The sequence below is a fragment of the Orycteropus afer genome, unplaced genomic scaffold (genome assembly GCF_000298275.1).
Source record: "Orycteropus afer afer isolate SDZICR_OR568_19922 unplaced genomic scaffold, OryAfe1.0 scaffold00010, whole genome shotgun sequence".
Lineage (NCBI taxonomy): Eukaryota > Metazoa > Chordata > Mammalia > Tubulidentata > Orycteropodidae > Orycteropus > Orycteropus afer.
This window is the reverse complement of record NW_006921597.1, coordinates 20147101-20165237: the sequence shown is the minus strand read 5'-3', so window position 1 is coordinate 20165237 and position 18137 is coordinate 20147101. Positions and strand designations below refer to the sequence as shown.

General features: G+C 46.6%; 1 protein-coding gene across 1 annotated transcript; it reads right to left on the bottom strand.

Moving 5' to 3' along the window:
* Positions 1-1744: 1744 nt before the first annotated feature.
* On the bottom strand, positions 1745-14615 carry MYBPHL (myosin binding protein H like). Its single transcript, XM_007950497.1, is given in 9 exon segments — positions 1745-1927; positions 2932-3048; positions 3143-3256; positions 3258-3323; positions 3458-3597; positions 3853-4048; positions 4573-4634; positions 4637-4660; positions 14471-14615. Coding segments are annotated over 9 exon segments (1047 nt in total).
* Between the last annotated feature and the right edge of the window lie 3522 nt (positions 14616-18137).

The window sequence follows — 18137 nt, the reverse complement described above, 5'->3', positions numbered from 1 at the left end:
CTTGGGACATGTTATCAGGAGGGACCAGTCCCTGGAGAAGGACATCATGCTTGGTACAGGGCCAGTGAAAAAGAGGAAGACCCTCAACGAGATGAGTTAACATGCTGGCTGCACGATGGACTCAACAATTGTGAAGACAGCACAGTACGAGACAGTGTTTCACTCTGCTCTACATGGGCTCACTATGAATTGGAACAAATTTGACAGCACCTATCAAAAACAAGAAAGCCCAAAAAACAGCTGATCTTTTCCTGGGCTGAGAGTCAGAAGATTGTTTAAAACAAAAATGATCTGAGTAAGGCATTTGACTGTTAACCAGAAGGCTGGCACTTCAAACCCAGCAGCCACTCTTCAGAAGGAAGATTGGGCAATCTACTTCCATAGAGATACCGTCTTGGAAACCCACGAGGGGTTGCTATGAGTTGGGACTGACTCAAGGGCAGTGAGTTTAAGGACCAGAGGAGTTGGGGTATCAATATTAATAAAAATGTGTATGGTGCTTTACAATATGAAAAGCACCTTTACAATCATTATCTCATTTAATCTCAACAACAAAGTGCTACAGAATGCTACAGACCGGCAACTTGCAGAGACTTGCTTTGAAGATCACATAAGTAGTAAAAAAAACCAAACTGAACTAGTCCTGTAAATCAACTCTGACTGATGATGACCCCGTGTGTGTCACAGTAGAACTGTGCCTTTCTTCTGAGATGCTCCTGGGTAGACTCGAACCTCCAACCTCTCAGTTAGCAGCTGAGAGCATTAACCATTTGAACCATCAGGAACTCCACACAGGGAGTAAGTGGCAGGAGTTTGAGCTGAGTCTTGGGATTTCAAGCAACCATAGGGCCAACTGGAACCAACACTAGAAATATTGAGTAAACCTCCCCTGTGTGTTCTGGTTCCCTAGTGCCACTCTGACAAGAATGTATACCACAAATGGGATGGCCTTAACAAACAGGAGTTTATTCTTACAATTTGGAGGCTTTAAGTCTAAGTTCAAGTGCCAGGATCTAGGGGCTGGGTGAAAGCCCCTCAACCTTGGGGTCCAGCTCCGCCTCCTGCTCCCAGCCCACTGGAGCTAGAGGCTTTTCTTCACTCAGACAGCTGCTAGCTGCTGAGGCTGACAAGCCCAAGGTTGGCAAGTAAAAAGGCACAGTCCCAATGCTACCAAACCACATGGCACACCATTAACTTAAGTCCATCATAAGTCCCAAGGTCGGCAGAACATAGCAGGCTGCTGAGCAATGACACAGCTACATGCAGGGTCCAAGTGTGCCACAGGCTAGAGACCATTCCCAAGGCTTCTGCTTATATACAGGAAGCAGACCACATCTCAAAGGCAGCTGCTCAGCTGTTTGTGGTAGATGCCACCATGGAGCTGATTGCCAGTCTCATCATGGGGCATAACTACCACCAGCTGCCCAGCTACTCAACCAGGCCCAGCCAAGTTGACACACAACATAACCATCACACTGTGCTTCATGTCTTTCCTTTGCAAAATGGAAATGACTATTCTTGCCTTCTTACACTATAGGATTGTGATGAGGAGAAATAAGTTAGAAGGTAATAAAAATGGCTCCTAAACATGTTCTGATGATGACAGTCATGAGCAGCCCTGAAGTGGGAAGCCAGCCAAGCCTTTTTCTATCTAAACTTGGGTCTTTGCCACCAGACTTTTCCACTGTGGAGTGAGGGGATGACTGGCACCCTATGGCACTAATTCTCTTCTTGCCCTTACCTTTCACATCCACTCACAGTCCACAGAGGCCTCTCCCAGGGCATTAATGGCCTTGCAAGTAGAGATGCTCCCATCAAAGGGACCAGGCTTGTGGATTTCTAGGGAGCAGATTCCCAGGTAAGTGAGGGCTCTGTACTTGGGATTGCCTTGGATATCCATCTTGTTCTTCAGCCAGATGATCTTGGACTAGAATATGAAAAGGAGGGGGCAGCAAGAAGTCTTAAGCCTTAGCTACAGTTAGGACAAAAGCAGGAAGCAGTACAGCACAGACCCCCACAACTCCCCACTCCCTGTGTTCAGCACCTGGTAGTTTGCCCACAAGGCTTGGAGACAGACCAGCAAGGGGAGCAGTAGGAGTAGGATGCTTTAAGAGTGCATGGCAAAGAGAGCGAGAGGAAGTCTTGGCCTTCAGGAAGATTCAGGAAGATTCTGCCATCCCTTATGTTCTGGGAAGAGGTTCTCCTTCCAGTATCCTCATCAACCCCCCAAGTCCTTCTCTGGGTTGAAACTCCAGCACCTAAAACTTCATCTCCTTCAAGCCCCTCCTGCTGTTCCATCTTGCACAAGCAACCCCTTCATGGAACATAAGCACTGGATGTAGGAATTTCCTGTTTTTTACATATACATTGTGAGTCCCTCGTATTCTATTCCCACAATTGGCTTGTAAACCATTCCTGTCCCTTTGGGCCAGAGAGTAGTTTCTAGAGTGGACTTATTAATATTCTCTTTCTGAGATGTTATTCCCACATAGTCTGGCTCTAAATTCATAACACAAAAGGCACTTGATAAAGGTTGTTAATGGTGTTTTATGCCATATTTGGAGTATAGCGACTGATTGTAAATAGCCAGAGCCTTCTTCAGGTTTGGGGCCAAAGGCTGAACTCTAGACAGCTTGCATATACATGTTCTTGATCAGATGAGGGGTAAGTAAGTAAGGAAAAACCACTGGGACTCCATTACCCCTTCCAGAAAGACAACTTGAAACTCATGTCTGACTGCCAGCAGGTCATTAAGTGAATCTTTGTGTATAAGACATAAAACATGAAGAAAAGAAAACTGGTAATTTGCCATTGAAGAGGCAGATGATAGTGATGGTAGCAGAGGGTCTGATGGAATGCCCTGAGCCATAGCTGCAGTTGGGACAAGAATAGGAAGCGGAGCAGCACAGCCTCCCACAACTCCCTGTTCACCTTGGGAGAGGCACGGACGCAGCAGAAGAGCTGGGTGTCATAGCCAGTCACTGTGGTGCAGTCTGCCAGAGGTTGGGTAAACTTTGGGGCTTTGGAGAAATCTCTCTGGGCAAACCCCTCAATCTTGCAAATAGTAGCTGAGGGGATGAAGATGGAGTAGTGTCTGAGATCCTTGTCCCTCTTCAACTCTTCATCCTTGACTTTTCCCAGCTTGGGTTCTCCATGCCTTATCTGCTTTCTGGATGTGGGCCAGGTCAGAAGTGACTGGGGCTGTCTCACTGAGCCCACACTGGTTTTTGGCAAAGACATGAAATACACAGGAGTTGGCCTATGATGAGACCGGAGACAGTGTAGCTGGTGCAGTGATAATGCTCCAGTACTGTGAACCACAGCTGTGGGGTCCCAAGAAGATGCCATAACTGAGATACCCGATTTGTGTACTCAGTCTACCTCAGCTCACCCCGTGAGTTCCCAGAGCCCCACTCCAGAATGTCCTATTCCTCCCTCTTTCCTGGCAGGGCCTTACCCCAGATTTTGTGTCAGCCTTCTGCACTGTGTATCCCAGGAGTGCTGTATTGCCTGTGTCTTGGGGAGGTGTCCACTCCAGGGTAGCACTGAAGCCCCAAACATCTACCAACTTGATACTGTGTGGAGGGCCTGGCCTCTCTGAAATGGCAAAGCCATAGCAGTGGGCATGGAATCACCCATATGCACTGAAATTACTTCCAGAGTACTCCATGCCCCCTTCTCTGCTCACGACAGTGTATTTCCTGTAGCTATCAGCCCCATCATCCACTGCTCTATCCCAAACTCAATGTGGGGAAGTTACCCGAGCTTCCCCATCTCTCTGACATGCCTTCTCTTCAGCCTCTAGAGGAAGCCCTTTAGGACCATCCTAAACTCCCACTCCCCCCACCATACCGATCACTAGGATGTCAAAGGTGGCAGTGGCTTCCAGCCTGCCCAGGTGCACACTCGGCTGGTAGTGGCCCTAGTCAGTTCGTTGGGCTTCTCAGATGAAGAGAACGGAGTCCTTCTCCCCATTCCACACACTCACACGATGGGTGTGCAAGGCACACCCATCATGTGTCCAGGTGGCTTGAGATTTGGGCTTTCCCTGTGAAGTGGAGATAAGGCCATGAGCAGCCCCAAGAGGCCTCTTGACCCTCCCTATTCGGTATGGGTCAGATCCACCCCAGGTGCACATGATGACTTGACTTATAGCTGTCTATTCCTTGAGTTAGAGGTCGGTGGATCCTCCCAGGGGACTTCCTACTTAAAGTAACAGCTTAAGGGTCATGGGAAAGGGGATGATTTTAAGTGCACCACCCTCTGGGAGTTTAGGTCGTAGACACCTGGGACAAGTGAGACCAACTGACTATCCCCCAAATCCCAAGAGCCTTCCAAACAGAGAGTTCCCAGATCTCTGCTGGCTGAAGAGCAAAGATGAGCACCTACCTCATCACATGGGGCAAACCCTACCCAATGTAAACCCACCCTCAGGAGTGCAGAATGGAAGTCATTTGGCCTCAGATTTCCATTCAAGGCCATGATAACTGCCCTACTGCTAGCAGGACTCTTGGTATTTTTTTCCAAATCAAAAGTTGCAACCTGGTCACACCATGGGCCCAGAGTTATCACCTGGAATGGGATTAGTAGGTTCACTGTGTCCCCAACCTTGCAGATGTAGGTCTGCCTCAGGGCCGAGGTAGCCAGATCTTGGGAAGCTCTGAGAGAGAGAGAGAACAGGCCATAGTGAGCCTCCCCTGGTAGGAAGAGGAGAGTTCTAAGGTAGATACTGCATCCTGCTGTGGAACTGACCCAGGCATTTCTCAGCAAATTAGTCCCTCTCCTAAGAGAATGGGAAGTAAGATCACTGGACTGCAAACCTGATGTTCATTTCTTTTCATTTATAACTCTCAACTAGTGGCTTTTTATCAACAGATATATATATATATATATATATATACATATTTTATAGTGCACAGACCAGTCCAGTCATCCAGTCAGTGTGGTCTGTGTGTTCTCTTCTTTTCTACATTTGTCTTTCGTCATGCTTCTTTTATCAATGCCACTTTCCACATTAATCCATCTCCCAAGTGTTGGTCCTACCCCCCACCCAGGGCCAGATTCCAGCAGAATGCTTTCTTTTCCTTTTCTTTCTTTTCTTCTTCTTCTTTTTTTTTTTTAAATTGTGATTTGGGTAAAGATTTACAGAGCAAATTCACTTTCCATACAGCAGTTCACATACACTTTGTCTCATGACATTGACTATAATTTACCACAACGCAACAGCTCCCCTCCCACTTCCTCCCGACAATTACCTCTTCCCTGTGTCCATCCCTCCATTCCCTCCTGCTCCCTGAGCTGTCTCCCAGTGCATAAGCAGCCCTTCTTTCTCCCATGATTGTTCCCTCCAAGGAGTGTATCTACCTCAGGTAAATGTTCAACTCCTATGCCTGTCTTTTATTTGGCTGGAAACCATGGGTGTGCATTCAATTCCAGACCTGAAGGGCAGCTAGGGGCCATAGTTTCAGTGGTTCCACCAGGCTCTATTGGACCAACAAACCTGGTCCCCCACACCCTTTTTTTTTTCTCCAAATGATTTTGAGTTTTGTCCACATTGTGCTCCCTTTCTATTCAGGATCTCCTACATAGATCCCCTTCCAAGTGGTTGACATTGGTAGCTGGGCACCATCTAGTTCTTCTAGTCTCTAGTCGTATAGGCTGCAGATAGGATGGTGTACCAGTCACTAGGACTGATTGTTTCCATGAATTTTGGTTTTCTTCATTCTTCTTTGCTCTGGACGAGGACAGACCCATTGTTGCATCTAGATGGCAGCTTGCTAGCTTTTAAGACCCCAGTTGCTACTCGCCAAAGTAGGAGGTGGAACAATATTTTGTATAGTATGTTATGCCAATTGAGCTTGATGTTCCCTGCAACTATGGTCCCAAGCCCACAGGTTCAACTACTCGGTCCCTCTAGGTAGCTGGCTGTGACCAAGCAGTGACCATAACCTTGCCCCTTGTCAGCTCTACTATACACCTGGGAATTCTGATCATTCACATAAATTTATAGGACCATTGTCTGCCAACCCTGTACATGTTCTTGGATACACTCCCCATTTCATAGACATACCTAATCATTCAGCCTGTCCACCCATCTATCCACCCATATACCCATGTTTGCCTTCACTGACAACGCAGTACTGTATGTGCAAAAGAGTTCATCTTTGTTGTTTGTACCTCTCATGTACCTCTCTATGTCTTTCTCTTCCTCAATGCCACCACATTGATCACTCACATTTGGTACATTGCCCTTCTCTTAACCCAAATCAATACTTACCTCTAGCTATCTAACAGTGTTTCTTACCCTACCCTCCCACTCCTGGTAACCAACAAAGAAAATTTCCTTCCATAGATAAACCTTTCCTTGACTTTTACAGTAACAGGCTAATACAATATTTGTCCTTTTGTGATTGACTTATTTCACTCAGCATAATGTCCTCCAAGTTCATCCACGTTATGCAGTGTTTTGCAGATTCTACATTATTCTTTAGCGTTGCATAGAATTCCATTGTGTGTATGTACCATAAGCAGAAGGCTTTCTGCATGGCAGAGTCAACACCCTTGACTCTAACAGCCCACCTACTAGGACAACACTGACATCATCATGTCAACATCGAGGGAAATGAATGTCTGTAGTCCCTTCCTCAGGCCTGCTTCAGGGCACCACTGTAGTGTTCATCCAGTTTGTGGAGAATCACATTTTCAAACAAAATCTAGCAAAAAGTAGGTCCACTTCTCACTTTCCTTTAACTATCAGAGAAAAGCAAGACTAGATCAAGTTTATTGTCTTCCAGAATGAAGACAGGAGAAGCTTGAGAAAGTGCTGAGTATAGGGTTTGGAGAATGACTAGTTGTAATTTCTTTTCTCTCAAGATAGTCAGGCTGCCTTGACCTGGAAATTGCAAATATCCTACCTGGGTTCCTCTGGGGCTCTGGCTAAGATTTTCTGGTTTTCTCAGAGATCCTATCTCTTCCTGTCTCTAAGAGACAATCTTTGCTGCTATTGTCTGAAGTAGACTGTGACTGTACGTCAGTTCCCACCATCTCCCCTCCACTCACAACTCATACCAAATCCAAAAATTAATCTAAATACACTGTCATCAAGTCAATTCTGGCTCATAGGGACTCCCACTGGATTTCCAATACTGTAAATCTTTACAGAAGTGGATTACCTCATCTCCCTGCTGTCACGTGGGTTTGAACCATTGACCCTCTGGTTAGCAAGCACCCAAATGCCTTACTCACTACACTTCCAGAGCTCATATCAAGCAATTGTGAAAAATCTACACTTGACACACTTCTGTGGCAAATAGCACAACTGCTTGATAGAAGATTCAACACTTTTTTTTTTACATACTTTACACAGTTTGATAACATGCTATGTAATAAACAATTTATTCTGGCTTTTTTTCCCCTCCAATTCCTGGAAGGTAGCCTATTTTCCCAAGTTTACAATAATGAGATGACTCAGGATGAGGGCAGGGCTTGAGAGAAACACTAATCACTGATATGCTGTCAGTGATATCAATCTTTGGGAAGGACTTAAGTTCAGTAATGTGCCCAATGATTCAATCAATCATGCCTCCATAAAAAGCCAAGGCTTGAAGGCGTTTCCCTGGGTGGCAAGGTTCAGTGTATTGTCACACACTGATGTGACAGTAGGGTCATGTGTTCCTGAGGACAATGGAGACTTGGTTTTTTTGGGGGGACTCTCAAAGACCTTTTGTCTATCCCTTTGGCTGATTCCGATTTGTATCCTTTTGCTACAGTAAAACTGTAATCGAAGGTATAATGCTTTCCTGAGTTCTTTGGGCCATTCTGGTAAATAATTGAACATGAGGAGTAGTTAAAAAAAAAAAAAAAAAAAATCCTCATTGCCATGGAGTCAATTCCAACTCATAGTGACCCTACAGGACAGAGTAGAACTGCCCCGTGGGGTTTCCAAGCTGTAATCTTTATGGAAGCAGATTGTCAAGTCTTTCTCCCACAGAATGGCTGATGGATTCAAACTACCAACATTTTGGTTAGAAACTCAGCACTAAGCTACTGTGCCACCAGGAATCCCTAAATCTGTAGCCAGCTTGTCAGAAATGAGGGTAGCTCAGGGACCTTCAAGCTTGTGGCTGGTGTCTGATGTGAGGGCATAGTGGAGGACTGTGTCCTTAATCTCTGTGAAGTTTGGCTCAACTCCAGGTAATTGTCATCAGAAGTCATTTACCCATAGATATTTCCTGAGTTTTCCGCCACATATAGGTATGCTTACTTATAAACTGGGCTGTTTAAATATGTATGTCATATAACTCAAAAATTTAAATAGTGAAATTAAAATAAATTAGATGAAGTTCTACCATGTCCTTCCTACATCTTGATTTGTGGATCATTGTCTAGAGATCAGGCAGTTCACTCCCACAGTCACTTACCCCCCATCACAATCTCAAGAGTATTTGTCCTTTGTTAACAAATACAAATACAAATCTACAGTGCACATTTTCTATTTACTGTATATTTATCTAATTTCCATTTTTCCTGCTCAGTGCAAGCAGGAATAAGTGATAAAGCACCCCTGGGCTGCTCCCTCCCTGTGCTGCTCAGGGCCAGATGCCTCGACTGGAACATCACAATGTAGTAGCCTCAAGCAGCTGAATTACCCTGCTCTGGGTAGCTCTGTCTTCACCTTGTGTGGTTTTGCAGGGAGAGGGCAGAGCTTGAAGAACAGAAGTGTTTGTATTATGTGTTTCTCCTCTGTGACCATCTTGGCAAATAACCAAGGGGTTGACAACAATCTCTTATTACTTAAGGTTTTTTTTTAATTTTTTTAAGAGGGTGGTAATTGGGAATGAGGGTCTAAACTTCAACTTGTTGGGCTGGGTTTTGCTATTTGGTGGCTGAGGAAATAACCTTTTATATTTGCTGGGAAGAGGGCTGGGGAGAAGGCAGGCTAGCCACCCTTCATTCTGCCTACAAAAACATTACAGTTATGAAGGACCTTGATAAGTACCCAGATCAATGAGAAGGTTGGAAGAAAAGGGGTTGAGAGATGAAAACTGATTTACCCAAGATCTCAAGGCTGGTTGTGAAGTTGTGCCTAGCTCCCAAGACTCTTGCCTTCCAACTAGCAAAGGATTCATCCTCTATCTGAGCCTGATGCACCTATCAATTTACCTACCTGGTTAGGACTGGGCTCCACGATCAGGACTCTGCTTCGGAAGGGCAAGGCAAAGATGGGAAGGGAGAGGGAGACACTCAAGGACTGAAAAGGATTGAGACTAGGAAAGGAAGCCAGGCCTTCACGCCTGAAAGATGGGCCAACTGGGCCCTATTCTGCTCACACCTCAGGTAGGAAACTGGATATAGATAGATGCATGTTGATGTATATATCTGTTTCCACTTAGTTTTTCTTTTGTTTCTCTGAAAAATACTTTGGAAAGCATTAACATTCTTTTACTTGATCTAAAGAGAAAAATTAAAGAAGTGGAGTTATGTGGAACATAAGCTGAGGTGGGAGAGTTGGGAGGTGGAATGACTCTTGAGATCCACAAGAGACCCCAGCTGGGGCTGAGAGGCAGAGGAGAAAAACTGATGGCTAAGGTGGTGGTTTCATCCTTCCTGGGCTCCCTTGACAGCTATCTGCTTGTAAGTGAGATTCCCTTAAAAGACAACAACAAACAACTCATCCCCATTGATGCTGATTCTCACTCACCCGCAACCCTTTATGTTACACAGTAGAACTGCTCCCTATGGTTCCCTTGACTGTCTTTCTTACAGAAGCAGATCACCAGGCCTCTCTTTTGCAGTGCTGCGGAGAGGGTCAAACTGCCTACTTTTTGGTTAATAGTAAAAAATAAACCATTTGTGCCACCCAGGGACGTAAGGGAATTCTCTTACAAGATGATAAATTGATAGGAGAAAAACTAGAATGTTCCATCTCTCTGAGGGTTCGTGTGAGACCTCTGTTCTCAGTAGGCTTCCAGGCTCCCCAGTGGGAGAGCAGAGGATGGGCTTGAGGCTAAAGCAGCTGACAGAGTGCTGAAGGCTGCAGAGAAGTGTTTGACAGCAAGTGTTCCAGTTTCCCAACCAGGTCCAGGCCTTCTTGTTGGTTTCAACAAACAGCAATCTGACCCTTTGCTAAGAATGTTAATACCAGGGCTCATTTGGTGCATGTGATTTCACACGTCCACAGTCAGAGAGACGTGTTAATTGTACTGACCTTGGGGAAGCATGTTGTTGTTATCGTTGTTGTTATTTGCCGTGGAGTTGGCCCCGACTCATAGCGACCCCTCCTTGGGTTTCTGAGGCAGTATCACTACGGAAGTAGGATTGTCCAACCTTCCTTCCAAGGAGTGGCTGGTGGGTTTGAACCACCAGCCTTCTGGTTAGCAGTCAAGTGCCTTAGGCACTATGCTACCAGAGCATGGCATTCCCTAAAGCCCAAGGTCTTTCTCCCTGTCAGGTGCCAGAAGGGATGTTAACCAGCCAATCCCTTGATCCTCTTTCACATCATTGCAGCCTCCCAGAAAAACCCAACCCTGGATAAATACTTTTCACCCATTCAGTGCCTGCATCTGTGCAGCCGAATGTGCCTGGGGAAAAACACAGAACTCCTGCAACAATGGGCTCAAACACAGCAGGATGGTGCAGGATCCGACAACGCTTCATTGTGTTATACATGAGGTCTCTGTGAGTCAGAGCTGACTCAACAGCAACTACCGACAGAAAGTTGACTCTAAATTGATGGCCACTAACAGGGACCATAACTCCAAATGGACCTGGCAGTTATACTAGACTTCCCTAGTTCACTTACTCTTGCATTCTTCTGCGTGACTACTGAACACCTTCTTCTTCTTCTTCTTCTCAAACCTCTTCACTTCCTCCCTCATCCTCATTCTTAGTTGATGATCTTGTTGTCTAAGGTCTTCCTGGAGTCTATTCTTAAAACAGCAACAAGAAAATCCTTAAAGCTATGTCTGATCCATCGGTCCTTACTCAGAACCCTGCACTGGCTTCCCACCTGGCTCAGAGTCCAACCAAAGTCTTCCCGATGGCCCTGATACCTCCCTGACGGCCTTCTCCCTTCCCTTGGCTGCAGCCACAGCAGTGCCAACCGACAAGGCACACTCCTGCTTTAGGCCCTGCATTCCCTGTGCCATCTGCACTTCCCCCTAGACATCTGCAGACCTTGTGCTCTCACTTCTGTTAAGTTGTTGCTCAGATATTGTTAGACACAATGGTTAAGAGCTCAGCTGCTAACAGAAAGGTCAATGGTTGGAACTCACTAGTTGCTCTGAGGGAGAAAGACCTGGTGATCTGCTCCTGTAACGATTACAGCATAGGAAACCCTATGAGGCCGTTCTACTCTTTCATATAGGGTCGCCATGAGTTGAAACCCATTTGACAGCACACAGCAGTGAGGCGTTCACTGAATATACTATTAAAAACTGCACTTCTCACCTCCAGAATTTCCTATCCCTCTTCTTTGCTTTATTTCTCTTTGTAGCATTTATTGTCATCTATTACAGCTCTGGTGGTGTAGTGCCTAAGGCATTTGACTGCTAACCAGAAGACTGGTGGTTCAAATCCACCAACCACTCCTCGGAAGGAAAGTTGGGCAATCTACTTCCGTAGTGATACTGCCTCAGCAACCCAGGGAGGGGTCACTATGAGTTGAAGTCAACTCAACGGTGTATTACAACAACAACGTTATATATTTTACTTATTATTTATTGTCTGTCTCCCTCCACCGGAATGTAACTTCTATAAGGCCTCATTAATTTTGCTTATTTTGTTCATTTCTGTATTCCTGGCACCTAAAACAGTGGCTGTTGTTATGTGCCATCGAGTTGGACCCCAACTCATAGCAACCCCTCCTTGGGTTTCTGAGGCGGTATCTCTACAGAAGTAGATTGCCCCATCTTACTTCCGAGGAGTGGCTGGTGGGTTTGAACCGCCAGCCTTCTAGTTAGCAGTCAAATGCCTTAGGCACTATGCCACCAGAGCTCCTATGGCTAGGACATAATAGGCACAAAATAAACATTTATAGAAGGAAGGAGAGAGGGAGAAAAGGAGGGGAAGAGGGAGCCTGCTCCCAGGCATGGAATTTTGCTTCTCATGCTTGAAGACAGAACAGTTCAGATTAAAGAGGGTGCTCAGTGGAGCAATTATAATGAAATCAGCAGATGTGCCTCCCTCTTCCATTTCAGGGAGGTCACGGCATCCTAAAGGATCTTTGGGTGGACTTCAGGGACTCTGAGAACTCCATGAATTTCACCTGCATTTTTCCTGAGGCAAAAGTCCTCAGTTTTCCTGAGATTTTCTCAGGGGTCCTTATGCATCAAAAGGTAAAAGTCGTTGATTTAGTCCAACCCCTTAATCTACAGATGAGAAAAATGGAGGCCCAGCAAGGTGGACTGACTTGTCTAGGGTCATAGGACAGAGGTAAGATTTGAACTCATGACTTCTTCTTCCAAACAAGTAACAGATGCAAATACACTCTGCAAAGCTTAAAATGATGTCCTGATTACCAGTGTCCACTGGTGCTGGTGGCCCTGAAACCTGCAATGCATGGAGCTGCTCCTCACAGGGACAGGGGTCTTTAGGCTGTACTTGTGGGACTATGGCCAGGGACCGTCAGGAGCTAACTGCCCACAGCTTCTGCAGCTGGAGAGAAGTGTAGGTGGGATGAGGTCCTCCCCCAGGATTTTGTGGGGCCAGTGGAGAAAGTTGGGGATTCAGCAGCCTTGAACTTTCATTCTCCCACTGCCCCTAACTCCCTGGTCTGTGTAGGAAGGTTTTCTGTCTCATGCACCTCAGCTTGATTTGTTCACAAATACTTCTCTCCTTCCACCCTTCTTCATTGGGGCAAGTTCAGCCAGCTTTCTGACCTTGACATTCAAACAGCTTCTGAAAGCCTGATCTTTTCCATTAGAATGATAAGGGGTGGGGGTCAGTGTGTGTGTGTGGAGGGAAGGAACTGCTCCTGCCTGACCCTATTTGGAGGTAGAACTCCTAGTCTTCACTTCTGACTTGGAAATATTTTATTATCTATTCATATCTTGGTGTGGCCTCTTCCTAGGTATTTTGGATAATCTCAGCAATCTTTTCAATGATGTTGCTCAAAAAACCACACACTGCCATCGAGTCAATTCCAACCCATAGCAAGCCCCCATTGGGTTTCCAAGGTGGTAAATCTTTACTGAAGTAGATTGCCCCATCTTCCTTCCACGGAGCAGCTGATGAGTTCGAGCTGCCAACATTCTGGTTAGCAGTCAAATGTCTTAGGCACTGTGCCATCAGAGCTCCTAATGATGTTGCTAACCATGCAGGTATTATTCATCATGATTTTGCAGAGGAAATTGAAGCTGAGCAGTTGATTGCCTAGTCTAAGGGTCACATAGCTGCTTGAGGCAGCACTGGGAATTGAGCTGAGATCTGTATCTTTTCTCCACCACCTCTCTCTGCCCTGGGATTCCATGGGTTTCTCATTTGTGGTCTTTGGATCTTCTGTATTTAGACTTCAAGGTACCAAAAGTAGGGGCTTTGTGCAGGTCACTCTCTTAGACACTTAATACAGCCCTGTGGCTGCTTCTGTTGGTTATCACGTAGGGCAAGAGAGAAGCACATTTTCTCATTCATCTCTTTCTCCATGAAAAGGGGCACCTGGCTTCTGTGTCCCATGTCCAGTTTGCTGAGCCAGGAGCAGTGGGAGACATACCTGTGTTTGGCTTCCAGAGTCCTTGCGGGTGAGCATCACACAACTCTGTTAGCTACAGAGGGTCTCAGGCAGGGGCAGCTGGGGGGTGGGTTGCAGGGCTGCTGGCAGGGGAGCTTGGTGTTGGAAGGAAAATCACTGCCTCCTAGCCGGAGAATGCCTTTTTCCTGGGAGGCTCATGGCAATTGTCATGGAGGGAAATGCTTCTCTCAGAAGGGCTCCCCTCCCAGGGAGCTCAGATTCTGAGAGGCTGGGATGTCCCATGGGAGACCCTGGGGTGCTGGGGTAGGTCCTGGTGCTCTGGCACTGCCAAGGAAGATGCAGGGTGTCACTGAGCTGTATGACACTCGGCCTCCCAGGGGATACAAGCTTTTACTTTCCCCCTTCTCCTCATCTAGATGGCCACCGTCTCCCCTCATTCCCTTCCTGACTGGCCATCATTAAGTCAGAGCCTCCCAGTGACAGATACTTTTTTAAAGATGAAAATATAAACAGATCTTTTTTAGCCACTGTAAAGTGCCACAAACACCATTCATTGACCTCTCAGCTAAAAAGTAAAAACCCAGAAAAGACACTTTAGCAGCAAGTAAGAATCCATCAAGGAAGGGGTTGGGGGGCACCAATGAATGAACCCTATTCAAAGTACCAGTCCCATAAAGACATTTAGCTCTGCAAACACCTAATGAGTGTAGTCACAGTGGTAGGCACACCCTCTCCAAACCCCTCCATGTAGTCCCCCCAGCCCCACCAACTGCCATGGGTCACCTTCTGTAGGGAACAGGAGCTGAGGAATAGGGCTGCTGACCCCCTGTTGAGGTGGAGCCTGGGGTCCTTCAGCATCAGCTGGGCTGGCTCCTTTCAGCATCAGTGTAGTTCCCAGGGCCACCTCCCAAGCTGTGGCTGCCTCCATGGTGGGCTTGCCCATGGCCTGCTCCAGCCACAGGTTGTCACTGTTGGTGGTGAGGGAAGGGCTGAACACCTGCTCTCTGGCCTGCTTCTGGGGTCCCAGCCACAGGGTTATGTAACTAAGCCGGCTTTCCCCACCCAGCTACTCCCAGCAAAGGCTTGAGCAGGGGCTAGAGGAAGAGAGGGGCATCAGAGAGCAGCCCAGAATAGCCACAGGGGGAGGGCTGAGGTGGCCCTGTTATCTTGGGAGAGAGATGATATCTTCACACAATGCTAGGGAGGCGAGAGCTTGGGCACAGATTATACAAAGAGGGACTCCGGACTCCATCAGGAGGATGCCTTGGCTCCTGATCTCCAGCTCATCCAACAGGGCGCCTGGACCCAGAGAAGGGCCCCAGAACTAGCTGATTCACATAGACAGGTCTCTAATGCTCTTTCTCTGATGACTTACATAAAGTCCTATCAATTCAGCCTTACTGGTCTATCCACCATGCTCCCCATCCTTCCTTCCCTCTGTGTGGCCCAGTGGTGGTGGAGCACTGTGCAGTGATAGAGTCTGCACATGGGTCAGACTACCTGGGCTCTGACTTTAGCTCCATCACCAAATAGCTGTGTGACTTGCAACACATTACAATCTCCGTTTAGTCTGTTTCCTTATCTGTAAAATGGAGGTAATAACCACCACAAGAGGCAAGACATGCTTAGTAGAGTCTGGTGGACTAAGTGCTTGATAAATGCAAGCTATTTTAGGCCAGGGCAGCATTCATTCCCCCCTGAAAGCTGTCCATGGCTCCCCTGCCTATGTGATACAGTAGGAATCAAGGGAGAGGCAGCCGTAGTGGGGAGGGGACAGCCAAGGGCATAAGGTCCAGGACGTGAGTGGGACTTTCGGCTATACTGTTGTTGTTGTTGCTATACTGTTGTTGTTGTTGTTATGTGCCGTCCAGTCAGCCCTGACTCATAGGGACCCCTCCTTGGGTTTCCGAGGCAGTATCACTATGGAAGTAGGATTGCCCAACCTTCCTTCCGAGGAGTGGCTGATGGGTTTGAACCGCCAGCCATCTGGTGAGCAGTCAAGTGCCTTAGCCACTATGCTACCAGAGCTCCTTATACTGTTGTGGTACAGTGAATTACTTAATAGGCGTTTAGCCACGGTCCTTGTGACTTTCACCAGATGACTGGGTGGAACTATGCAAATGTGAGATGCTGTGGCCCACCAAGGGGATTAGATAGCTTGCTAATAATGTAAATAAGGAACATGATACCCTCGTGGGGGTGGGGAATAGAAGTCCTTGTAAGGAACCCTAATGTGGGGATGGTCAGTTTTGTCATCTTGCTAGGCTTAAAATGAGCCATCCCAGAGGAAAGGGAGATCTTAATACTGTCAAGAAACAAGACCCAAAAGGGGCATCGTCCTTCGGACACAAGATCCCTGTGCTGAACTTCCTTGATCCAGGAAAGAAAGAGAGAGCTCTAACACTTTGCTGAGGTGGAGAGAGATGTTAGAGACAAGGCATCAGCAGAACATGAGACCAGAATGGGACAGAGCAGTGGGCTTCCTGGCCCACAGAATGAGCAAGCTGAGTGCTCTCAGGCAGGATGCTTGCTGGTGGAGTGGAGTGCCTCTCTGCGCACCTAGCTTCAGGGCTAAAAGAGCTTTATAACACTTACTGGACCAGGGAAGAGGCTGAGGCCAAAGAGAAGCATACATGGTTGAGAAGCTGTCCCAATTGAAGAACTGTACCTTGAGTTGGTTTTGATCCTGAATTTTAACCTGTTATTTCCCTAATAAATCCCATAATCATGAGAACTGTGAGTTCTGTGCAACAATTGCAATGAATTATTGAACCTAGCAGAGAGTGCTATTGGGAAGGACAGCTGGGTGTCAGAATTGGTTAAAAGGTTGGAGGGTGGTGGCATGTCTGACCTCCTCCTCCTAACAGGGATTAGTCTTAGGCTGGTTCCTCCTTCCCACTTCTGAAGTTTAAGGAGATCAGATGCTGCCCCCAGGCATTTTGCAACTGTGCATTCAAGACTTAAGTGACCCTGGGATGGGTCACTTGTGTGCTGAGCTTCAGAACCTTGGTCTATGAAACAGGAGACGATGACATCATAATTTTGTTAAGGCATCATTTGTCAGACTTGCTACAAGGAACCTACCAACGTAGGAGAGTAATTGCATGGAAAGGTGTAGCACTTAAAACCTGAGGTGAGTGGGTGTGGTGCAGTGAACTACTTGGTATTATTTTTCTAGCCATTTTTTTTTGTAAGGCCCACCAGATGACTGGGTGGAACTATGCAAATGTGATATGCTTGTGGCCCACGAAGGGGATTGGATAGCTTGTTGATAATGTAAATAAGGTACATGGCACCCTTGCGAGGCTGGGGCCATGCAAAGAAAGTACATGGAACCCCAGCGTGAAGGTCAGTTTTGTCATTCTGCTACGCCTAAAGTGAGCCCTCCTAGAGGCAGGTGAGAGGATCTCATTGGCATCAAGAAAAAGACCTGGAGGTGGAGGGGAGCGGGTCCTTGGACCAGAGATCTCTGTGCTGGACCTACTCAGCTGAGACCACAGTGGCAGCAGAACCAAGAGGCATGAGACAGAGTGGCGGGCTTGCTGGCCCATGGAGTGAGAAAGCAGAATGCCTTTGGGCAGGTGGCTTGCTGGTGGAGTGGGGTGCACCCATCGGTATAGCTAAAATAGCTTTGTAACACTTACCTGAGCAGGGCAGAGGCCAGCCCAAGCAGCTAAGGTCCAGAGAGGAAAGCTGAGGGGAGACTGTCCCGATTGAACTGTATCCTGAGAGCGTCAGAACTTACATTGTAACCTACTTCCCTAATAAACCCCATAATCGTGATTGTTGTCTGAGTTCTGTGTGGCAACTGCAACAAATCACTGAACCCAGCAGAGAAATAGTGAGTACCATGGGAGGGCTTGCTGCTTCCAGAATTGATAAAAAGGCTGAAGGGTGACGGCATATCTGGCCTCTGGGTAGCTGATGGGGATTCTACCTCCCCTTTGTGAATTTAGAGGAGGTCAGAGGATGCCACCATGTCTTTTTTGCAATGCAGTATGTCTGCTAGCCTTTCTAGGGGCAGGAATAATAAAGTTGGTGTCATAAATACCTGTGGAAGGTAGATCTTTATGGGCATAAAGCACAAGAAAAGAGACCCTTTCCCATAAATCATCTAGTACCTTCCATTTTTGTGCTAGAAATGCAGAGTCCTGGTTTTTCAATTGGCATATTCTCTGGTTGCTGGAGTTTGAAGCTAGAAAACTGGAAAAAACTATCATATTAACAAACTGTAGCTTAGACATCTCAGTAGGTCAGGTAACAAAGTCCAATCTGCTTTATTTCTAACTCAAATATTGCAAATATACAGAAAATTACCAGTACAAAGTTAAACACATCCAGATTTATTTACACAATGCTAAAGAAATTTGAGTTTTATTTCCATTTTGTGTAATTTTGTTACGGGGTCTGGCTTTGTTGTGGAATTAACACGGGTCATTGAAACTTGATT